General features: G+C 37.7%; 1 protein-coding gene across 6 annotated transcripts in view; it reads right to left on the reverse strand.

The window, feature by feature from the left end:
• The window catches only part of CDKAL1 (CDK5 regulatory subunit associated protein 1 like 1), a 662,439-nt gene that overhangs the window by 626,827 nt on the left and 9,782 nt on the right, over positions 1-25,830 (reverse strand). For all 6 annotated transcript variants that reach the window (XM_054505708.2, XM_064597101.1, XM_045866302.3 and 3 more), the window contains exons 3-4: positions 18,468-18,645; positions 16,819-16,931 (exon numbers count right to left, since the gene is read on the reverse strand). In XM_054505708.2, coding sequence (XP_054361683.1) covers positions 16,819-16,931; positions 18,468-18,637 — 283 coding nt within the window. In that variant the 5' untranslated portion in view covers positions 18,638-18,645. The remainder of the gene's footprint in view (positions 1-16,818; positions 16,932-18,467; positions 18,646-25,830) is intronic.

The following is a 25,830-nucleotide window of genomic DNA, read 5'->3' on the forward strand; positions in this document are numbered from 1 at the left end:
ATATGCACCACATCCTGCTACATAAATAACCCTCACTTCTAGTCACGTTCCTGTTATCTAATTTTTGCATTTCTCACCTGAGAAGCTATTCATAGAACCTAGATTCTCCTTTCATCACATTACTGCCAGTAGGAAATTCAAGCAGTGACAGATTTTGCTAAATTTTCAAAGGTACTTTTAACATAAAATAACATTCCAGAATGGATAAACCTACGTGGTGTGACCTAAAAGCCCACACAAATCATTTATTTATGGCTGTTATGTTTTAATCACTGGACTGTTTTTAGAGGCTTAAAAAAATTAATGGTTTTTGCTATACAAAAGCAACTATGTTTTCCATGAAACATTAGCTGTCACATCAATACAAGGTTTTATCATTAATTATACTGGATTACACAGGCGTTTATGTCCACAAAATGTTAAATACCTGAATTTCCAAACCATTTCAAAATAAAAATGAAACCTGGTCCTAGTAAACCCTACATGAATTAAAGACCCATTTACAAAACAGAAAATTAAATGTAAAAAATATAACCTCAATTTAATACATTTGCAGATAAAACATCCAACACATGTTCTCATAAAAAAGCAAATTAAAAATATTAAACATAGGTAAACAGTGCCACCTTTTGGTATATTTAAGGAACTGAGCTTCTAAATTGTACAAAACATCTTTAATGCAACACAGATGACAGAGTAAAGAAATTCAAAAACCATCAGTTTACAGTTTAATAACAGTAAAGCTTAATAAATAAATTAGTTATCTTTTAAATTATAAACATTTTCAAAAACTAAAACATTACCTCATGTTTACATGTTTTCATTTCAATTTCATGAGGTTGGTTGAACATCACTTCATTTAAAAAACAAAAAAAGAAAGAACTGACAAGGCTCAGAAAGTTTTAATGACTGATCCAAACATCCCTCAGATGAAAATGGTTGAGCCATCACTGGCTCAAAATTGCTAGTTTTTAAATTCCTACATTAATTCCTAAAACATTAAAGAATAAGTCAAATCCTAGAATTATCCTACGTTGCAATCAATGCACACATATCTACCCTGTGTAAGATATTGCAAAATAGTTCTTGCTTTTACAATGTTTTCTGCAGACGTGCAAATGGAAACATGTTTATGTTTACATTCCTCCTTGAAGGATACACAAACATGGACTACACTCAGAGCAGTTTACAAATCACAAACACAACCACCAACAACTCTTCATGCAATAGTCTTCTTCCTATCTCCAAGCTGATTAGAAAAACCTTCACTGGAAACTGAAAGCCTTCTCGCTACCTTCTCTGCCCCACCCCAGGAGATTTATGGCTTGCACGTGATTTGCAACTCACCTAAGTCACAAGATTAAAAGCTGCTACTAAAGAGATGGAAATGATAAGCTTCAAATACTCTCCCCTAAAGCTTCTCTGCCTTAATTTGATCTCGTATTTAGAAGTCTGTGCACCATTTTCAATGTCTTCCATTTTTACATCTTGCAGCGATTTCCTAATTGGTTTTGTTAGACCTATAACATATGTATTCTAGAACACCTTCACAGGTCCTTCATTCTTCCAAGCTAGCTAACAACTCAGCTCTCACACAAGAGCACAAAATATTCCCAATGATCTTTGTCTCTGATTCACTTTTTACCATGAATTTTACTCAAACAGCACTCATCGAGTACTTCCTTACAGTGACTTCAAAATCACAGTTAATATGTAATGATTCCATCTTAAATGACATAGTAACTCAATTAAAAAGACAGCAACAAAAAAAAAAAACAAAAGCTAATATGATGATGGCTAAAAAATGATTGTGGAAAACACTGCAAGAGTCAAACCAGCGAGGGAGCCAGAGGGAGGGGCCAAGGGCCCTACTTCTTCCCTGAAACACAACTTCACAATCCAATGCAACAGTTAGACCTTAACCCAGAAATGCATTTAGTGCATGAATTAGCCTCACCTCTTATTCATAACATATTCAAGAAAAAGGCACAGTGTAAGACATGAAAGTTGGTAAACTGAGCGATTTTTAAAAATGACTTAGTGGGAAGGATCAAGCAAAAACATGCTAAGAATAACTTTTTTAGAAGGATTTCATTTCACCCCGTAGCTCTTTTCTCAACATTACAAGGGCTGGCTGCTCACCCTCAAGAGTAAACAACATTCTGCATTTTCTCTAGAGACTCTTCATTGCTTTCCCCTATTTCTGTATGGCTGAAAATCCCATTCTGAAGACCCTTAGTTTTATTGCTCTGCCTGCTTTAGTTCCTGGGTAGAAAGGGAAAAAAGAATGAGAAAATGTCTTTCCCACTGCCATCCTTACACCATGCACCCTTATCAGCTGTCACAAATAACTCAACATTTGAACACAAGTGATCCTCCAAGATCACCTGTCCCTCCCGCAGGCACACACAGATATACGGAAATACATATAACCAAATGTTATTAGGTCTGAGGAAACATCGAAGTTTCTAGTACTGAATTCAATCCCATTAAATTGAAAGCAATTACTGCTCACAATTTAATAAGGATGGATTAAATTAGATTTCTGATTCAATATAATTTGCAATGTCCATGACAGGAAAAGTGATAGTATGAGTACCTTTTCCAAGACCTGTCAAGACTACACAGACTGGACGTGACATAAACCTAAATAGGATTCTACTGAAAAACTCAAGGGACTCACATGCACGCACACACGCACACAAGCACGCCCCACATTTATTTAACCTTTAGAATATACTTTAATGTTTTATTCTGCTATAAAGATAAGAAGTATAAAGTTACTTCGATATAGTCAAAATAGCATTTTTACTGGTTCACTAAGGCACTTACATTGAATTCCTACTCTGTGCCAGGTCCTGTGCTTAATGATAATAATGATAATCCATGGGGCACCTGGGTGGCTCAGTTGGTTAAGTGTCTGCCTTTGGCTCAGGTCATGATCCCGGGGTCCTGGGATCCAGCCCCATGTTCTCCCTCTCCCTCCGCCTGCAGCTCCCCCTGCTTGTGCTCTCTCTCTCTGTCAAATGAATGAATAAAATCTTTTTTAAAAATAATTATGATGATGATAATGCAAACACACACTAAACACTCTACATATACATTTGATCTTTATTAAAAACTACTACTGTCTTCATTAAGTAAATAAGGACACTGAGGCACAGAGATATTGTCGTCTGTCCACTCATACAGCTACTACATGGCAATAGCTGGTTTTACTGTCTAGCTTAATGTTAATAGCTGGCTACAGTCTCCTGAAAATTGAACGACACTTGTCTCTGAGATGCCAAAGGTAAAGATGACTAAGGTAGAAGGAACTCACATACGTTGGGAGAGAACACGTAAAACAGACAGGAACTAACTGAGGGACCACTTCCTCTCCGCCTCGAAGCCAGGGGAACAAATGGAACGTGGCAGCGCAAGCAGAGTTATATACAATCAGACTCTGTACACTTAGAGTCAGGACCAAAAATGATGAAATTAGCTGATCTAATATGTATAGTCACAACTGTCTCTCTCTTTCTCTCTCTCACACACACGAATCTATGTCTATAACATTATAAAAATTCTTAGAAACTCTTAAATTTGAGAATCACCAAGCGACAATAAAGAAAGGACCAAAAGGAAAGTCTCTGCAAATGCCTGGATATTCAAATCATCTCCCCTTAAATTAACCATCAAACACATGTTGGTCAAGTGGGAATGGTGGGAAATTTTACAGGGCTGTAGTTTACGGCATTCTCTTTTAATATTAAGCTTCTTTAACCTTAATATATGTTAACAGATTTGACGATTAATGAACTACTCAAAATGCGTCTTATGCAAAGGTTAGTTTTTAGAAAGTGTCCAAGCAAGGTAATGGTAAAGGTAATAAATGTTTGTCCTCAGATTCAAAAACTCCCACCTGAGTAAGCTCCTATGGCCAAGAGGACAACCACCACACTCTAGGACAAACATAGTCAGGGCAAGAGCTACGACAATGTCAAGCAGTGAGTCCATGAATGAGTAACGTCACATCTGGTCTCCAGCATATATGTTGCAGGCAGATTGTACACAATCCGTGCTACCTCTGAGAAGGTCAACTTGTCTAATTCTTACATAAATACTATTACAAAGTTTAAAATGTAGTACATTAGGAAAAAATAAGGTGTTAACAAAGTTAATGGCTTCTAATAATTTTATAGAAAGACTATTTGTAACATGAAATTCACTTTTCATCTATCTCATTATCGCTACAGTGATCATGCAAGAGAATACTGCCATCTATTGTCCAAGAGCTAAAAATACATCATATCTTTAATCCAAACCCACTGAATTGTTCAAGGCCAGAAAGAGCCAACACTACTTTACACATTCAAGGGTCAATATCTCAAAAAAAGGTTTTTCCCAAAAATCAAAGACAGTAACACAAAAAACAGACTTTTAAGTGAAGCTTCCATGGTAATTATCATCTACTCTTTTCTTTAAAGAAAGAAAATTAAAATTTAAATACAGACTACTTCTACATAAATTATCCAAAATAAAGTTTTACAAAATCTCAAAAGGTAATCTGGATCATTAAGCAATTAAGCAAATATCAAGTTTCTGAAAATCTTTGATTTTTCTCTCCTAAAAAGTCTAAAATATTAAAAGTGGAAAATAAGTTGCTCAATACCAGAACGCCAGCAATTTTAAAATAGTCATCGTCACACAAGTTAGCACCCCACAGCAATTTATTCACAAAAATACAACTACACATGAATTGAACTATTAGTAATACCTACATAGTACAAGACATACAAACAAGAATTAAGTAACCTAAAAAGGTCAGGCCAAAAGTGGAAGAGGATGAAAGATGATATTCAAGTTCCCAAAGACAAAAAGACAAACCTTTCCCATATCTGCTAGGTAAGAAAACTGAGAGAAAGAGTTCAAAACTTTTTTCTAAATAAATTACCACATAAGTCATTAACTATTACTGGTATTTCACTTTGGATGTAATACCAGGCTAAGAAAAATTATGACCTAGAACCAACACATTGTAGAATTCACAAGCGTGAACTAGACTTTCTCTTTGTCTGTTTAAAAGGTGAAGATTCTAATCAACCATGCAACTTTACTCTCAAACAGAAGGGAAATAATGCCTGGGATTAAAAAAAAAAAATAAGGTTGACACTAATTAATTTGTACAGATAACCCACAAGTTAGTACAAAATCAAAACTAGTGATTATGCCACTTAATAAACTGTAGATTCAAAGACATGTAGTTCTGTGCTTCACGTGATAAAGGAGACTCTTGGGGGGGGGCGCCTGGGTGGCTCAGTCAGTTAAGCGTCCGCCTTCAGCTCAGGTCATGATCCCGGGGTCCTGGGATCGAGCCCCACATACTGCTCCCTGCTCAGCAGGGAGTCTGCTTCTCCCTCTCCCTCTGCCCCTGCTCGTGCTCTCTCTCTCACTCACCCTCTCTCAAATAAAATCTTTTTTTAAAAACAGGAGACACATTAAAAAAAAATACACCCTCCCAAAAAAAAAAAAAAAAAAAAAGGAGACTCTTGGGCCAACGAGATGAAAAGTAACAGACACTAAATATTTCCATGCTCCATTTAAAGAAGGAAAAAGAAAACTAGAATACAGAGATCAGAAAAACGAGCATGCATCCTATTTTATATCACGTAATGAGGAGTCCCAACACCCTGTTAAAATGTATTAAGACATTTTTAAAATGTTGTGTTCCACTGAAGCATCACAAAATTTAAACAAAACTGTGTATCAAATTTAAATTTTAGGGACTTAACTAGAGAATCCCATTCAGTTTTTACAATATAAACCATAATATAATTCCTGATGTAATGAAAAGCAATTTTCCTCCATTTCTCAGTCATCTTGGACACATTTTAAAATAAAGACAACCTTACAAGACCTTCCAGGTAAAATGGGTAACTAAATTGTATGGGTAAATAAAATGTAAATTATACCTTATTACAGTTGTTTAAAATTAAAAAAAAAAAAAAACTTATAGGACAAACATTGATCACAATACACCACGTAAGCCACACAGTATCTTTACTACAATGCTTTCCTTGAGAGGTATACAAATTGGGCTCCATTTTCAGGTGACATAACCTTCTACAAGGGGACCATAAAAGCAAGTTATGCATAATATATGGCAATTGATTATATATATCAATGGCCTTCCAAACTGAAGCATTTCTAAGACTGAATTATGTATTAATGGTTTTCCAGTTCCATTCGTCCATATCCTTCCAAATGATGGAGTCTTTCATTAATACATACATACAAGATGCACAAACATTATACTAATTCTCTTACACTCTTAATTCTCTTCAAACCTGTTCTCAACTATTCCCACTTTCAAAATCCTATTTTAACCCCCTTAGATCGCTCATCTTCCTCAACTTCAACCAATGCATCTTTTTTACCTTGTTAGCATTCCCAATCCACTTTCTAACAAAAGCAGACCTTCTTTACTCAATTCCTTCTGCAATCACAAAATGACTTTTCCTGGCTCAAGCTAGCCCTTCCAGAAATCCAAGTATAGGATTCCAAAATTTCATTCTCCTGTAACATGAGGTCTGGTCAAAAAGAGGCTGTCTAGTTTTACTAAAGAGCCAGCTGTTTACTATACATACTAAAATGCAATGTGCCTACAGGTCTCACTTTACATTCAGAGATCTCCAAATTACTTTCTCGCATCAAATCTTAACATTGCGAGCTGTTTTGTTTTTGTCAAAAGGTAAGAAGACTACCAAACCTCTTAAAAGACCTCTATCCTTGAAAGCTGAACTTTTTGGAAAGACTCGGAAGAAAGAATACAGCTCTGTGATCCAATAACAACGGCCATCTCTCCCACAATAGGTACATCACCATTACTTTTTCTAAATCACATCCTGAAAAAATGTCTGCTTCTACCACCCCTGTGCTGTCAGATCCTTATACTAAGCTTATAGTAAAAGTCTCAACTTTCAATGTGAAATACTGGTTTTCTAGTTATCTTTGCCATTGTTAAGATTTATGAACAATATTCCTGGTGGTTCATGCAAATAACCTAATATATGAATATGGCCATAGGAACCAGGGAGCAAAGGTAAAGTGAATTACTAGCAGGGGCACCTGGGTGGCTCAGTCGGTTTAGCATCTGACTCTTGGTTTCGGCTCAGGTCACGATGTCAGGGTTGTGGGATCGGGCTCCACGCTCAGCGCAGTCTGCTTGTCCCTCTCTCTCTACTCCCCCCCACCCCACCATACACAAATGAATAAATAATAAAATCTTTTTCTTAAAAAAAGTGAAGTACTGGAAGTACTTTTATTTTTTTTTAAAGATTTACTTGTTTATTTTAGAGAGAGAGACAACAAGCGGGAGGGAGAGGCAGAGGGAGGGAGAGAGAGGAAGCAGACTCTCTACTGAGAGCGGAGCCTGCCTTAGGGCTCAATCCCAAAACCCTGAGATCATGACCTGATGCAAAAGAGTCAGACCTTAACCGACTGAGCTAGCCAAGTGCCCCAGGAAGTACTTTTAAATAATTACCTTAAGCCTACAGTTTTCCAGCACAGAGGACAGAGAAAGTAAAAGCTTATAAAATTAGCCTGAAATGCCCCCATGAAGAGGAAAGTTAGATCAAAAGATATAGTTCCTATTCGATGTACAAAAGACCTTGTTTCCTCTAAAAATAAATAAATAAATAAAACAAAACCAAAAAAAACCCCTTTCTATGTTTAACACTGAGCTTTAAAACTGAGACTCAACTGTATCTATGAGTGGACAACCACCCCTCATACTACACTCTGCAAATCATCAGAGCAGAATTTATGTTCACTAGGACTTCCAGATGGACTTCAGAAGGCATCACCTTTAGCTACAGAATACAGAATTTCTCCAAGGAAACTCTGGGTTACACTTAATAAAACGTCTACTCAGCACATAACTTAATACCTCATTGTAAATAGTCACTACTGATATATGTAATTTAAGTCAGAAACCTAAATGTCAGGATTTTTTAAGTAATTCTTTAAAAGCCTAGGTAAACAAAGTCTTTGCTCTCTCTTTATCTTCAGGTACAATCTATACAAAATTAGCAATAGAGATGAATGTGTGTTATGACCTGTAACACATTATACACAGGTAAATAATAGCCGTGATGATCAAGGAATAGGAAGGCTAGATTAAAGAGCTCTTGTGGAAGGCCTACACTAGGACAGCTGATGATTCTTTCATTGAATTCCACTAGAGATTCTCGAATACAAAAATCAAGATGTTTCATTTGGGGGATGGGAGATGGGCAAATGAGTGAAGGAGTGTAGGCAATACAGGCCTCCAGTTACGGAATGAGTGAGTCACGGTAATAAAAGGTACAGGACAGGGAACACAGTCAACGGTCTTCTAAGAGTGTTGTATGTGACAGATAGGAGCTACACTTGTAGCGAGAACAGCAGAACAAAGAGCGCTACCGAATCACTATGCTGCACACCTGAACCTAATGTAACAGGTGTGTCAAATAAAACTTAAAAAAATTTTAACAGAGGGGCGCCTGGGTGGCTCAGTCGTTAAGCGTCTGCCTTCGGCTCAGGTCATGATCCCAGGGTCCTGGGATCGAGCCCCGCATCGGGCTCCCTGCTCCGCGGGAAGCCTGCTTCTCCCTCTCCCACTCCCCCTGCTTGTGTTCCTGCTCTCGCTATCTCTCTCTCTGTCAAATAAATAAATAAAAATTAAAAAAAAAACTTTTTTAACAGAAATAGAGTACCAGTGTTCACATATTACTGTGAAGATTAAATGAAGGAATATGGAGGCCCAGCACATGATAAACCCCAAACGAACATAGGTAATTATTGTTATCAAAGCAAAAAGGAAAGAAGATGTTATATTTATGTTCCACCAGGAGATGACTTTACAGTTATGATAAAGGAGGTGGAAATGGACCAGACAGCTCTCAGCCAACAATGCTACCTATAACTAAAGTAACAGCTCACTTCCAGCTCCCAACACAGCGCTGAAATTAAGAAACTGAGCATATTCCTGAGGTATGGATTCCAGTGGTAAGTATTCCCCTTTCTCTCCTCTCCAAAACAACAACACTAAAAAAAAAAAAAAAAAAGGCTTCTAATAAGGATTGCACATAAGAGTCCTAAAAGTCTTTCAGGAGAAATTTCAAAATGTTGGGCAGCAAAAAAATAAATAAATAAAAAGCAACAACAAAAAAACCCACAACCTATCTAATAAAACCTACCCAGTATTAGGTTTCCATACTGACCTGCCTTCAAGGTATCAAGTTAGAGCGACTACACAGTATGAAGAGCAGCGGTCATGCTGACAGACAGCCACGTGCAATGTCCACTCTAGCACAGAGTAGTTGGGTGAAGGTGTGCAAAGCACGTGTCTCCCGTCTCCCAGTCTCAATCTGCTGGTCTTAAAATATGTGGTAACCTCCTGCCAAAGTTACTTCATCTGATCCTTGCAATAACTTATGTGAAATGCCTAACACGGTAGACTTTCAACTAATTCAACTCCCTTGCCTGGAAAATGTGTACAAAAAACCTGATTTCACTTAAAATTAGCTGGCACAAAATACTGTGTCACCTAAGAGAAGCAAAATATACATTTTTCATTTAGTTTCATTTTGAAGGTGAAGGTCCACTGCTTTTTCAGCTTCCCACAGAATTGGTCTACGCATCTTAATATCTTTTTATTATATAGGTAAGCTCAAGATATTAATTGAAATGTCATGGTAACCAGTTCTTAAAAAAAACAGATTAAGGGATGCCTGGTGGCTCAGTTGTTAGGCATCTGCCTTCAGCTCAGGTCATGATCCCAGGGTTCTGGGATCAAGCCCCGCATCGGGCTCCCTGCTCTGCAGGAAGCCTGCTTCTCTCTTTCCCATTCCCCCTGCTTGTGTTCCCTCTCTCTGTCAAATAAATAAATAAAATCTTTAAAAATAAAAAAATAAAAAAAACAGATTAAAGCAGGCAAAGTGGGTTTTTTTTCTCTCAAGAAACTTTATGTGCATTCATACTTTAATTATGTACAAATGTGATTTCCAAAAAATCCAAGTCCAAACACAAAAATGTAGCTTTAATGTCCTTAAAATTCTACTGACCCATAAGTGTAGTCCTTGAATGTATTCCTTACACAAACATCTGGGTATACCAATCTAACATATCCCATTAATCTAAGTCGTAAAATTTAAAGCTATTTCAAATTAAATGGCCAGGTCCAGGAAATATGCTTCCACTTTGGACATTCAATTATAATATTATCTCCTATACCATAGAAACTAGTACTTGTTTCTACAAGATTAATTTTCTTAATTCAAACATAAAATGTTATATTCTAATAGATGCAAAAATCCTCAACAAAATATAAGCAAACCAAATCCAACAATACATTAAAAAAAATCATACACCACAATCAAGAGGGATTTGTTCCCGGGATGCAAGGGTGGTTCAATATTCACAAAACAATCAACAATCAATGTGACAGGTCACATCAATAAGAGAAAGGATAAAAACCACACGATCATTTCAATAGATGCAGAAAAAGCATTCAACCAAGTACAGCATCCATTCATGATAAAAACCCTCTGCAAAGTAGGTCTAGAGGGAACATACCTCAACATAATGAAGTCCATATACGACAAACCCACAGCCATCATACTCAATGGTGAAAAACAGTTCCCCTAAGATCAGGAACAAGACAAGAACGTGCATGCTCACCACTGGAAGTCCTAGTCAGAGCAATCAGACAACAAAAAGAAATAAAAAATATCCAAATTGCTAAGGAAGAAGTAAAACTCTCACTATCTGCAGATGACATGATACTAAATATAAAAATCCCAAAAGACTCCAACAAAAAACTCCTAGAACTGATAAATGAATTTAGTAAAGTGACAGGATCCACAACCAATGTACAGAAATTTGTTGTATTTCTTTACACTAATAATGAAGCAGCAGAAAGTGAAATTAAGAAAAAAATCCCATTTGCAATTGCACCAAAGACAATAATATATCTAGGAATAAACTTAACCAAAGAGATAAAAGACCTATACTCTAAAAACTATAAAACAGTGATGAAAGAAATTCAAGATGATTACTGGAATGGAAAGACATTCCACACTCATGGGTTAGAAGAACAAATATTGTTAAAATATCTGTACCATCCAAAGCAATCTACAGATTTAATGTAATCCCTAACAAAATACCAACAGCATTTTTCACAGAACTAGAACAACCCTATAATTTGTATGAAACCACAGAAGACCCCGAATAGCCAAGGCAATCTTGAAAAAGAAATATAAAACTGGAGGTATCATAATTCCAGATTTCAAGTTATATTACAAAGCAGTAATAATTAAAACAGTATGGTACTGGGTGGCTCAATCGGTTAAGCATCTGACTCTTGGTTTCAGCTCAGGGCATGATCTCAGGGTCATGGGGTCAAGTCCCGCAACAGGCTCCACACTCAGCACGGAGTCTGCTTCTCCCTCTCCCTCTGCTCCTCCCCCACTCATGCTCTCTCTCTCTCTCAAATAAATAAATAAAATCTTAAAAAAAAGAAAAACAGTATGGTACTGGCATAAATATACAGACATAAACCAATGGAACAGAACAGAAAACCCAAAAAAAAACCCACAATTATATGGTCAATTAATCTTCAAAAAAGGAAGAATATCCAATGGGGGAAAAGACAGTCTCTTCAACAAACGTTGTTGCAAAAACTGGAGAGCAACATGCAAAAGAATGAAATTGGACCATTTTCTTACACCATACACAAAAATAAACTCAAAATGGATTAAAGACCTAAATATGAGACCTGAAACAATACAAATCCTTGAAGAGAACACAGGCAGTAATTTCTCTGAGATCAGTAATAGCATTATTTTTCTAGATAGGTCTCCTGAGGCAGGGAAAATAAAAGCAAAAATAATCTATTGGGACATCAAAATAAAAAGCATCTGCACAGCAAAGGAAACAATCAACAAAACTGAAAGGCAATCTACAGAATAGAGGAAGATATTTGCCAATGACAGACCAATAACCCCAATAAAGGGTTAGTATCCAAAATATAAAAAAAACTCATACATACAACACCCAAAAAACAATCCAATTAAAAAACAGGCAGAAGACATGAACAGACATTTGTCCAAAGACGATAGAAAGATGGTCAATAAATACATGAAAAGATGTTCAAAATCACTTATCATCAGGGAAATGCATATCAAAACTACAATGAGATATCATCTCACACCTCTGAGACTGTCTAAAATCAAAAACACAAGAAACAACCAGTGTTGGTGAAGATGTGGAGAAAGGGGAACCCTCTTGCACTGTTGGTGGGAATGTAAACTGATGTAGCTAGTGTGGAGAACAGTATGGAGGTTCCTCAAAAAATTAAAAATAGAACTACTCTATGATCCAGTAATCACACTACTGGGTATTTACCCCAAAAATATGAAAACCCTAATTCAAAGGATACATGCACCCCCATGTTTATAGCAGCATTATCTACAACAGCCAAACTATGGAGGCAGCCCAAGTGTCCATCAATTGATGAATGGATAAAGAGGTGGTGTGTGTGTGTGCATGTGCATATATTCCTAAACATAGGAATTCATACACACACACACACACACACACACAGGAATATTATTCAGCCATAAAAAGGAATGAAATCTCGCCAGTTGCAACAACATGGATAGAGCTAAAAAGTATTATGCTAGGAGAAGAACTATTTCAGTCAGAGAAAGACAAATACCATATGATCTCACTCACATGTGGAATTTAAGAAACAAAAGAGCAAAGGAAAAAAAAGAGACAAACCAAGAAAGACTCTTAACTATAGAGAACTAACTGATGGCTACCAGAGGGGAGGTGGGTGGGGGATAGGTGAAAAAGATGATGGGGATTAAAGAGTACACTTACCATGATAAAAAAATAAATGTTATTTCTGACTTCACAAAGCATTTCTAAAATATAAATTGTAAAAGCTCTTTTAACAAAGCAGGTCCTACTTCACTGTATCACAAAAGAATACATTAACAGCTTGACCATTTACCAAAATAACTTGTACATGTAACACACAATATGTAGGCTCTTCCTCTGCCAAGAAACAATAACCTTTTCACCTGCTGGAAGCCACGTCCAGTCCGCGTTCTCATCCTCACACCTCCTAGCGCTACACCCTGCAGCACACATCATGTTCACACAGCACTTGTGCAATGAATAAATGATAGACAAATACACAAAGGAACTATCAAGAACTGTTAAAAGCCCAGCAATTTAAAAACGATTTCTCTGAAACTAGGGACACCCAAGCTAAATGCCCTATTCCAACCTACATAAGCTTATCACAAATATTCCACGTATATAATTCACATTTTTCTCTTATGTCTATGAACTAGAACCTCAGTCAATGGCCTTGCAATGGATTTTTTTCCACTAACCAAAAAGCACACGCTATGTTTATTCACAGCAGGCACAGCTACAAACTACACATAACACTCTTTCCAGCATCTCTCCTCCCTCCGATGTATCTCTATCTGAAGCATCTCCAGGGGCGCCTGGGTGGCTCAGTCAGTTAGGCGTCTGCCTTCAGCTCAGGTCATGATCTCAGGGTCCCTGGGATCAAGTCCCGCATCAGGCTCCATGCTCAGTGCAGAGCCTGTTTCTCCCTCTGCCTGCCACTCCCCCTGCTTGTGCTCTCTCAAATGGATAAATAAAATCTTAAAAAAAAAAAAAAAAAAAAAAGACACAGTGGACAAAGAGCTAATCGTCAGAGTAAGCATCTGAGATTTCACTATGGAATAATTACATTCCTGGATTCACATAGTTAAAAGCAATTTCAAGTATATACCCACATAATCTCTCTTTTGTCCCCAAATAGTAAAAATATCTATTATTGGTAACTGAGAGCTAATTTTGAATTTCTTACATACTGTTTCCAAAAATCTGTGTATATTTCACATAATCTATATTTTATACTTATTTCACATCAATTATAAAGTTAAAAGAAAATATTTTAGGTCTACATTTGATCAATAAAACATTTTTAATTATTTAGCAATAATAATTTTTATAAACTCCCACCATTCCACAGTAATGGAAGAGACTACTGGCACAGATAACCCAGAAATCATTCATCTCATATATTTAACCTAAGTATAGAATCTGTACTGATCTCCTTTAAATGTCTTACAGAAGCTACTATTGTTCATTCTTCCTGGGCTACAGCACCTGACCAGTGAGAAAAGTGATTCCACAGTCTGCTGCATGCAAGCCAGACTAGAATTAAACACAGACTATAGGGCGCCTGGGTGGCTCAGTCGTTAAGCGTCTGCCTTCGGCTCAGGTCATGATCCCAGGGTCCTGGGATTGAGCCCTGCATCGGGCTCCCTGCTCCGTGGGAAGCCTGCTTCTCCCTCTCCCACTCCCCCTGCTTGTGTTTCCTCTCTCGCTGTGTCTCTCTCTGTCAAATAAATAAATAAAATCTTTTAAAAAAATAAATTAAAAAAAATAAAATAAAATAAACACAGACTATAAATTTCTAAAGTGGGGACAATCAACAGTACATAATGCTAATACAAATATATACAGGCAATGCAACTATGTAAAAGTCATATACCACACTAATAAGAAAAATAAATTTCATGTTCAAGTGATTGCTCCCTTGATCCTCCCTTTTCACTATTCCCAAATAAGCAGCTAAAACTGGTTATACATAACAAAACTTAGTATTCTTGTATAAATACATCAGGACTATTGTTTTACCTTTATTATTTAGAAAGGTACTGTAATAAGACCAAATACAAATTGCTAATGGACTAAAATTTAAATAAAACATGTCAGATATTTAACACCACCCAGGAAAAGTCAAGCTCATTTTTTTGTAATGTTTTAGGAAATTATCTCAGAGGCTATTGTCCGAATACCCAAACTGCACCATCAGGATGTATTAAGGCAAACCCACACTAACTTACACTAAAAATTGCTAATGAATACAGAAAAATAATTCTTTTTTTTTTTAGAGAAATAATTCTAAAAGTTCTAAAAGCACATTTTGATACTTTTATCTAAAGAACAAAATTATTAAGGGTGATTTCGCTGTGTAAAGAATAAGTAATCAAAAACACACAGTAAGACATCAGGATCATTTAGTTGCTGAAGGACAGACTACTAGGCAAGAAGTTTCCAATCCTCCCAAATTCTCACAGGCCATCGTGAGGCTAGGACTTTGCCAATCAAAGACAGAGGCAACTAGAAGCTACAAAACAGTGGGCAAGAGCGACAGAGACTTCACTGCCTGGATGACTTCACTGCCTAGGACACAATCCCTCCATTCTCATTTGTAAAGTACAGATACCAATATTTCCTCATCTCCCAAAAAGTAAGTAAGGTAACATACAGAAAGCACTGGGCCAGTGCCTGTCACCAAGCATTCAAATTACGGCCCCACTGAATATACAGACTGATACAGATGTGTACACATGCCCGTTACTATATACATGCATTTCCCAGCTCAGTTCACTGAGAGCACCTAGGAGCATGGACACCTCATGGTAGCGAGGAGCACACCTAGTGTCCACAGCTCTCGTTTTGCTCTAAACACCATTCTTCTTATGAAAGGAATCAGAACTCCCTGGAGAAGTGGTTGCTTCCAAGGCTGGGAAAGGGAAAATATGAGACTAGAACATCTTGTGGTGTCAGAAAATAAGGACGTGCTCAAAAAGAATGGGGGCATGTTGAGAAGACACGGGAGCCAGCCTGAACGAGGCCCTATGGCCAAAGCCGGAACAGTATGAGCAGCAGAATTAATAATGATAGTGTTGGACCATAACCCACAGAATAGAAAAATCAGTAGGTAAGTCCATACTGATACATATAAATAAAACAGGGGAGAAAGGATAGTCTTTCCTTACAGAAGAATCCCATGTGTAATTCTGTGGATAAGTGTGGAAGAAAAGAAAACAGATAATCACCACTCAACAAATATCACACTAGTGACTGTTGAAAACAAGTTCCATGGACAAATGCTAAAATTATCAAGATATTAAAATTAGTAGAGAAAAGGTTGAGGAGAAATAGGATATTTACTAATTACAATGAGAAAAAATAGTAACTTTACTATAGAGAAATCTGGCAGACACAGTCCACTGGTAATAAGACATACTGATTCATGACAAATTCCCTGATATGATGCATTGAGAACTCAATGTCCCCTTCTTGCCAAGACTGCATACATAACCTTACTCTAATCATGAGAAAACATCCGACAAACCCAAGCTGGGGGGCATTCTACAAAATAACTAGTAACTCAGTGTTTTTCCTCAGCAGTCCACAGACATAAAAAACGAGAAAAAAACTGAGGAACTGTCACAGACTGAAGGAGACTAAGGAGACATTACAAATAAATATAAAGTGAGATCCTAGATTGGATCCTGGAACAGAATAAGAATGTAAATGGGAAAACTGGCATAATTCAAATAAGATACACAGTTTAGGTAAAAGTACTGCTCTAATGTTAACTGCCCAGTTTATTAATTACAGTGTAATTATGTAAGATGCTATTAGGGGAAGCTGGGTAATGGACATAAGCAAACTGTAATTTTACTACTTTTCTGTAATTATAAATTCATTTCAAAACAGTTTTTTGAAGTATTTTTAAAATATGATATCTGTAATTATCCAATGTATAAAATAGCTATCATTTTGTTTTGCCTTAAAATCATTAAATTATGTTAAAATATGCTCTAACTGTTGAAACTAAAATATGTATCTCTAAAAAACTTAGCTCTGAAACATTTAATGAAGAAAATACATTACAGATCTCATTACCTGTAATTTCATATCCATAAGCAGCTAGTTGTCCAGCCATATATTCTCCATCCGAATTATTATGAGAACAACCCCATGTTCGCATCCAAATTTTCTGTATGCCTGGAATAGTGCTATTAAACAATCAATTAAAAAAAAAGTAAGTCTCATCAAGGGATTTTTAGAACAAGAAAACACAAGATGATTTCTGAGCATATTATTCAAAAACACACAGCAACCCTTCACAATCTATTCATGAAATGCACCAACTTAATCCACAATCAATTGTTACTAAGTCTATAATCAAGATAAAATAACCACAGAATTCTAAGACTCTCTACATAAAAAGATCTCCTTTTTCTCTGAATTATATTTTAAATTAAGACTCTCTACATAACAAGATCTCCTTTCGCTCAGAATTGTATGTTAAATTCAGTACTACTAATGTACTATCACAAAGTTAAACTCATAGAAAGGTAAATACAAGTAACAGCAAAGAAAATGGTTCTAGCAACAGAAGCAAAGAAAAACTAAGTACATCTACCTGCTCACTGACTCCTATATAACAGTTACAATCTTTATTTTATAACTTAGATATAAATAGCTGAATCAAAACAGAAAAACTATCACCCTGTAGCATAATTAAAAATATTCCAGGGTGCCTGAGTGGCTCAGTCATTAAGCATCTGCCTTCGGCTCAGGTCACGATCCCAGGGTCCTGGGATCAAGCCCCACCTTGGGCTCCCTGCTCTGCGGGAAGCCTGCTTCTTCCTCTCTCACTCCCCCTGCTTGTGTTCCCTCTCTCACAGTGTCTCTCTGTCAAATAAATAAATAAAATCTAAAAAAAAAAAAAATATTCCATACATAAAAATAGAGTTATAAAAATGTAATATTTTTAGGAAGGATAAAAAAGGACTTTCAATTTGGACTGGCCTATTAATTTAAAAATTAAATAGAAATTACCTTAAAGACATATTCAAAACAAATTTGATAAAGTTGAGTCATTAAAATATTAAGTTTAAATTCACAGATTTTAAAAGTTTACTGTTCCAAACAAAATAACCAAGTGTATTAAAACTTTTCAACAATTTACTATCTAAACAAATGTAGGCATATTAAAGCTATTCAACTGCATAATTCTTTCTGGCTAGGTTGTTTTAGAATTCCACTCAATTACAGACCTAACAGATTAAAGAGCATGAACTTACTTGTGCCCAGTGCCTTTAGCTGATCCGTTAAGTATCTGTAAATTTGTTAAGAAAAATGAAATACCCAAACCACCAAACCACCACTATCTCATAAGAATTAAAAATTCCAGTAAAAGTTTTAATTTGGAAGTAACACAAGATTCCATACCAACTACAGTAATATCAGAGATCCTGGGGCAGTGGAGGTTGGGGGGGGTGGTGAGGGGTGGAGGGGAGTGATCCTACATTTGTGCCAAATAGTGCCCTTGGCCCTGTCTTCAAGAAACATGCCATCTGACATTTTTTTCTTTTTTAAGAAATTATTTTGCTAAATTTAAAACTATTCAAATAAAAAAATAAATCTACATATCTGCTCTCAAAAGTTCAAAAGACTTTCAGAAAGAGACATTATGTATATCACATGCGGTAGTACCAGTTTCTTCCCAGGTGGGGTACTGACTATAATTCCAAATAAGAGCTTACCTGTCACTTGGTGGACTGTTTTCCTCTTGCAAATATTTTTGGGTGTTTCTCTTTCGTGCCTTTGGAACAACGTGCTTTCGCGCAGAATGCCTATCTTGTGGCTTTAAATCTCCCTGTGACACAATATCTTCTATGTCGTCCAGGAGTGTGTCGCAGGATGCAGAAGGCATCTTCTCTACTATATAAGAAAGTTATAAATGACGGCAACACGTGAGTCCCTCAGAAATCTGTTTAACAGAGTATCACCTATGAAATATTCTTGCTGATCTTGAGTCTAATAAAGCCGTTAGATTTAACCTCAGGTTTATAGAAAACACAAAAGATAAAGAAATGCAAGGAAACAATCAGACAGATCCTACTAATAATGGGACATCCCAAAGTTCAACTGGATGTATCCCCTCAACAGACCAGTATCACAGAGAAAAAAATGAGAGGGACTGTTCATGGTTAAAGGAGACTCAAAAGCGTAACAACTAAAGGTAATTCATGTTCTTGATCATATCACACTTTGTCCAACCAGCTGTAAGATATTTTGGGGACAACTAGGAACATCAGAATATGAAGTGGGTGTTAGATAATATTAGGATACTACTGCAAATCATTAGATGTAAAGTACTGTCCTTATGTTTAAAAATCTTATTTCTGACATTGTATACATGATTTTACTTTTTATTTATTATTTTTAGAAAATCTTTTTAGAGATGCATATTAAATATTTAGAGGTTAAATATCATTATGCCTATAATTTACTTTAAAACAATAAAAATAGATAAGACATATAGGAAAATATTTACAAGTCTTAAATGTAAGAAATAGGTGTATTGGTGTTCTTTATCCTATTCTACTTTCCTGAATGTTCAAAATGTTTGTAATTAAGAAAATGTGCATACAACTTCCAGGAAGATAGAATAGACATACTTTTCCCTACCCCTCCCACTAAATACAACTAAAACTAGGGACATTATATATAAAATAAACATCAGAAGACTTTAAAAGGTAGAGAGAAAGAGGTAAACTGGCTAGGGACCTGGGCACCCAAGGAACAACATAATGGTGAGTTGCTTGGGGTTTCTTTTGCCTCCTATATCCCAGACTTAAAGCTGAAGAAGCCAGCAACCCAAAGATGCAGACAATAAAAGCCCCCCCACAAAAGCCTGTTCTCTTTGCGAAGAACCAGAAAAGGGGCAGCCTAGCAGAGACCGAAAATTTTCAGACAATAACCATTCTACTCCATAAAACAAAACAAAACAAACCCCACAAAACACAAAACTATAGAGTTCCACCTTCTGACTTCTACTTTTGAGGCTGTAATGAGGGACCCCAAAACACTCCACAGGATAGAACCAGAGAAGGCCAGGTAGGGACCCTGGACTTCCAAACCAGCCAACCAACCAGTAATGAACCTCCAGGCCCTCCCCCACCTAGTCAGTTAAGACCAAACTGATATACAAGTTTAAAATCAAATTCCTATCAAAATCCCAGCAAGATATTTCATAGACATAGATAAGACTGTTCCAAAATTTATATGGAAAGGGAAAAAAAAATCAATATATCTGAAACAATTGTGAAAAAGAAATAGTGAGAGGAAGTGGGCTGCCCAATTTTCAGACTTATTATACAGAGACAGTAATCAAGACTATGTGGTATTGGTGGAAGAATAGAAATATGAATCAACAGAACAGAACAGAGACCTGGAAACAGACCCACAGAAATACGCCCATGTGATTTTTTACAAAAGTACAAAAGCAATTCAATGAAAGAAAGATAACGTTTTCTTTCTTTTTTTTTTTTTAAAGATTTTATTTATTTATTTGACAGAGAGAGATAGCGAGAGCAGGAACACAAGCAGGGGGAGTGGAAGAGGGAGAAGCAGGCTTCCCGCCGAGCAGGGAGCCCGATGTGGGACTCGATCCCAGGACCCTGGGATCATGACCCGAGCCGAAGGCAGACGCTTAACGACTGAGCCACCCAGGCGCCCGATAACGTTTTCTATTAGTGCTGGAGCAATGGGACATTTATAGACAAAAAATGAACCTCAATCTAAGTTTCATACCTTATACAAAAATTAACTCAAAATGTATCATGAACTTAAATGTAAAACGTAATACTATAAACTTTTAGGAAAAATCATAAGAGAAAATCTTCTAGACCTAGAGCTAGGTGAAGAATTCTTAAACCTGACGCCAAAAGCACAATCCATAAAAAGAAAAATTAATAAATCCAGACATCACCAAAATTTTAAACTTTTGCTCTGCAAAAGACCCTCTGAAAACATAAAAAGTCAAGCTACTGAGTCGGAGAAAATTTTTGCAAACCACATATCTGACAAAGGACTGGTATCTAGAATTCAAAACACAATAGTAAAGGGGTGCCTGGCTGGCTCAGTCGGTGGAGCGTGCAACTCTTGATGTCGAGGTTGTGAGTTTGAACCCCACATTGGGTGTAGAGATTACTTAAAATTAAAATCTTAAAACACACACACACACACCAGTAAAAAAAAAAAAAAATCCAATTAGAAAATGGACAAAAGACACAAAGTCATTTCACCTAAGAGGATATACAGAAGGCAAATAAACACATTTAAAGACAGTCAACATTACTCACCATCAGAGAAATACAAACTCAAACCACAATAAGGTATCACTACACACCTATCAGAATGGCTAAAGGAAAAAAACAGTGAGAACATTAAATGCCAACAAGGAAGAAGAGAAACTGGATCACTCACACACTCCTAGTGGGACCATAAAATGGCACAGCCACTCTAGAAAACAGTTGGGCATTTTCTTAAAAAACTAACCATGTAACTACCATGTAACCTGGCAATTACACCTGAGGGTTTATCCAAGAGAAATAAAGGCTTACATATTTCCACAAAAGCCTCAACACAAATGTTTATAACACCTTTCTTTGTAACAGTCAAAACCTACAAACACCTAGATGCCCTTCAGTGGGTGGAAGACTACCTCGGAACACTACTCAGCAATAAAACATGTACGATTGATACACACAACACTGGATGAATCTCCAGGGAATTATGCAGTGTGAATAGAGCCAAGACCAAAAGGTTACATACTCTATGGTTACATTTATATAACTTACTTGAGACCAAAGTAACAAAATTACAGAAATGGGGAATACAACAGAGGTTACCAGGGATTAAGCAGAGGACCGGCAGGAGAGAAGTGAATGTGACTATCAAAAGGCAACATGAGAGATCCTTGGAGTGATGGAAATGTTCTACATCCTGACTCTTATCAATGTCAGTATCCTGGCTGCGATACTATATTACAGTTTTGCAAGATGTTACCGCTGGAGAAAACTGGATAAACCTTAGAGCATCTCCATGTAATTTTTATTACTGAAAGTGATTCTATAATTATGTGAAAATAATTAAGAAAAAAATTATCTGGAAAGAAAAAGAAATATATACTTGAGTACACTGACTAAGAGTACTACTACTACGTTTAGACATGAAGCAAGTGGTCATTCATTAACCATTCACAAGTTTGGTGGTGTTACTATCCTCACTTGAAAGAGCCATCTGAAACACAGAGAAGCTAACTTACCCAAAGAACAACCACCATGCCAAATGAGCCCAAGCCCATTTGCTACGCAGCACTCGACTACCTACTTAATGTAGATACACCGAATGACTACTGATCCTCATCTAGGTTGCTCAAACCAGTGTTAAGAATCCTAATACTCTGGGGCGCCTGGGTGGCTCAGTCGTTAAGCAGCTGCCTTCGGCTCAGGTCATGATCCCAGAGTCCTGGGATCAAGCCCCGCATCGGGCTCCCTGCTCGGCGGGAAACCTGCTTCTCCCTCTCCCACTCCCCCTGCTTATGTTCCCTCTCTCGCTGTGTCTCTCTCTGTCAAATAAATAAATAAAATCTTAAAAAAAAAAAAAAAAAAGAACCCTAATACTCTCTGTTGGTCTCAAGCCTCTCTGACGAATTTTCCCTCTCTTTACTCACCAGATCCCCATCTTTCCATTAACAATTTTCAATTAACAGAGCAGCTTCCAGCCAGGATCCTTTTGTGCCCTTTACTGTAATGCACTCTTTACAACCATGACAAATTATGCCCAGTAAATCAGACAAACCTGTGTTCAAAGCTCAGCTAGTTTTACATCGGTAGTAACAGCAAAAGACTAGAAATAATCTAGTCTCATAAGGACTGGTTAAAATGTAGTTAACACAGTCGTGGTGGGGCTGCCAATCACAGGCCTTCTCCTTCCCTGGACACAGGAATGGGGCACATGAGCCAAGCTTTTAAAGTAACCCATCCTCCTGGCCACAATAATTAGTTCAGGGATGGACATGACAAGCCCAGCCAATGAAAATCATCAAGAGGATTTCTATGCCAGAGCTAACAGGAGAGATGGCTTCCCTTTCACTGAAGTGGCTAAGTTGGGAGGATGTCAAACTGAGGTGCTGGGGGCCATGTTGCCCGTCATAGGGCAGAAACTACCTAGGGAATGAAGCCTAATACGAGCTGGAAAGATAAAGAGCCATACTGACATTATTTGAGCACCTGGATCAAAGCCCTGCTCTGCCCAGTCATGTGAGCCAGTAAGTTCCCTTTGTAGCTTAAATTAGTTTAAACTGGGTTTTCTGCTCTTGCACACAAGAGCCCTGGCCAGCTCAGCAAATTAGAGAAGGAGAAATGAAATAGGTTAGTCTTTATGAAATTGGTCCTATTTATTTGAAATTTGAAGGATCAGTGAAAAAAAAAGTGGTTCTGTGGTCAAATAAATTCAGGAAATTCTGCCTCCTTAAAGAACCCCAGTATTCATTAGTAGAGCAAAGACTGTGGAAAAACTGCAGTAAAGAACCTAAAACTCATTTATCTTAGGAATTTTCTGAAAATTGATTTCTCACAGATCTCCTCTTAATGAGGCTAAAGATGGTACCAAAAACAGAAGGCCTGAATGAAGCAGACCCTCAGATCCCTTCCCACATTCTGCACAGATGGATGACTTCCTTCTTTTACAGGGAAATGGTTCTCTGCTCATGTACTCTGCCTACCAATCTGTTCCTGTGAATGAACAATACGCCCCCCCGCCCCTACCAAGAACAATCCTTCTACTCTGACTTACTCAAGCACAGCCTCCCAGCAATGACTCCTTTTCCTGCATTATCACTGTCTCCCTACCGAATCATTACTATCTAGATATAAACATGCTGTTACTTCTCTCACTGAAAAAACAAAAACCGTATCTTGACCCCACTCCCTCCCCTTACTATCTCAATCATATTCCTCTCCCTTAAAGAAAAACTCCTTGTCCATTTGCAATGAGGTGGATGGAGCTAGAGCGTATTATACTAAGAGAAGTCAGTCAGTCTGAGGAAGACAAATACCATAAGATTTCACTCATACGTGGGATTTAAGAAATAAAACAAGCCAAAGGGTTAAAAAAGATAAAGAGACAAACCAAGAAAGAGACTCTTAACTCTAGAGAACACAGTGATGGTTACCAGAGGGGAGGGGGGATGGGGACCATAGGTGATGGGGATTATGAAAGGCGCTTGCTGTGACGAGAACGGGGTGTTGTACGGAAGTGCTGAATCACTGTATTGTACCCCTGAAACGAGTATTACACTGTATGTTCACTAAATGGAATTTAAATAAAAACTTAAAAAAGAAGAAAAACTCCTGCAAGTTCCAATTCAAGACGGTGATGTAGGAAGACTCTGAACTCACCTCCTCCACAGAACACACCAAATTACACCTATTAATAGAACAACTCCTCCTTAAGAACAGAGGGCTGACTGAGCAACTACTGAACAACTGAAGCCGGAATGGCAAGAGAACAGCGAAAGAGTCAGAGACACAGTAACAGAGGGCACCCCCACCTCCAACACCGGGAACTGCAGTGGGAAGGCATAGTACTTAAAGGACCAGGAGCACAGCCCTTTGTCCTTGGGCACAGAAAAACAAACAAACCAACAAAATAAACCCATGGTTCAAAAGGGCAATTAGCAAGGGCGCCTGGGTGGCTCAGTTGGTTAAGTGTCTGCGTTCGGCTCAAGTCATGATCCTGGGTCCTGGGATGAAGCCCCACTTGGGGATCCCTGCTCAGTGGGGAGTCTGCTTCTCTCTCCCTTCTCTCTCCCTCTCCCTTTGCCCCTCTCCTGCTCATGCTCTCTCAAATAAATAAATAAAATCTTAAAAAAAAAAAAAAAAAGAGCAACTAGCATATAAAAGAGACAACACTAAAACTCTGCCAAGCAGCAGGGGAGCTACAGGAAAAGCTCTCCAGGTCAGAGGGCCTGGGGAACTACAGTTGATGCTCCCACCCCACTTTAAAAGCCTAGATCAGAAAAGGGTCCAGACACCATTACAGACAGGTCCAATCCTCCCAATGAGACTGTGACTTCAGCAAGCCAGTCCACAAGCTCACACCAGCCCTAGATGCACTGGGGCACAGAAAAAAAAACCTGGGTTTAAAAAGGCCGAGGAGGGGTGCCTAGGTGGCTCAGGTGGTTAAGCGTCTTTCTTTAGCTCAGGTCATAATCCCAGGGTCCTGGGATCGAGCCCCATGTCGGGCTCCCTGCTCAGGAGAAAGTCTGCTTCTCCCTCTCCCTTTGCCTCTCCCCCTGGTTGTGCTCTGTCTCTCTCTCTTTCAAGTAAATAAATAAGATCTTTAAAAGGGCTAAGGAACTGCGGGAATACTCTCTCCCTCTCCACCTCAAAAGAAGAGACTGAAGAAGGGTCTGGCTGCTCTAAGAAGTGGATTCCAACACCGTAACTGGAGGGTCTCAACGCCATAACTGGCAGGTCCAGTCATCACAGAGGGCTTGTGATCTCAGTGAGCCCAGGGTCACACACTCACACCAGCAGTCATGCTGGGACAAAGCAAACAAGCTGCAGTTTCATGTTCTGTATGTGTTTCAATTTTTACTGTTTAACTTTTTAAAATTTGCTTTATTTTGCTTATTTTTTTCTTTCTGGTTAAGGTGCAGAAAACTTACTTGGAGAATAACTGAAAACTTCCTTAACCTAACAAGGGAAATAGACATCCAAGTCCAAAAAGCAGAGAGTTCCAAACAAAAAGAACCCAAGGAGGTTCACACCACAGCATATAATAATAAAATGTCAAAGGTTAAAGATAAAGAGATAATCCTAAAAGCAGCAAGAGAGAAACAAAAAGTTATCTAAAAGGGAAACACCATAAGGCTATCAACTGATTGTTCAGCAGAAATTTTGCAGGTCAGAAGAGCAGGGCTTGATATACTCAAAGTGCTGAAAGGAAAAAGCCCACAACCAAGAATATTCTACCCAGCAAGATTATAATTCAGATTTAAAGGAGAGATAAAGTTTCCCAAACAAAAGATAAAGGAGTTTATCACCATTAAAC

This window comes from Mirounga angustirostris, unplaced genomic scaffold (assembly GCF_029215605.1).
Source record: "Mirounga angustirostris isolate CCGP_5_RB_7025 unplaced genomic scaffold, mMirAng1.0.hap1 SCAF_8, whole genome shotgun sequence".
NCBI lineage: Eukaryota > Metazoa > Chordata > Mammalia > Carnivora > Phocidae > Mirounga > Mirounga angustirostris.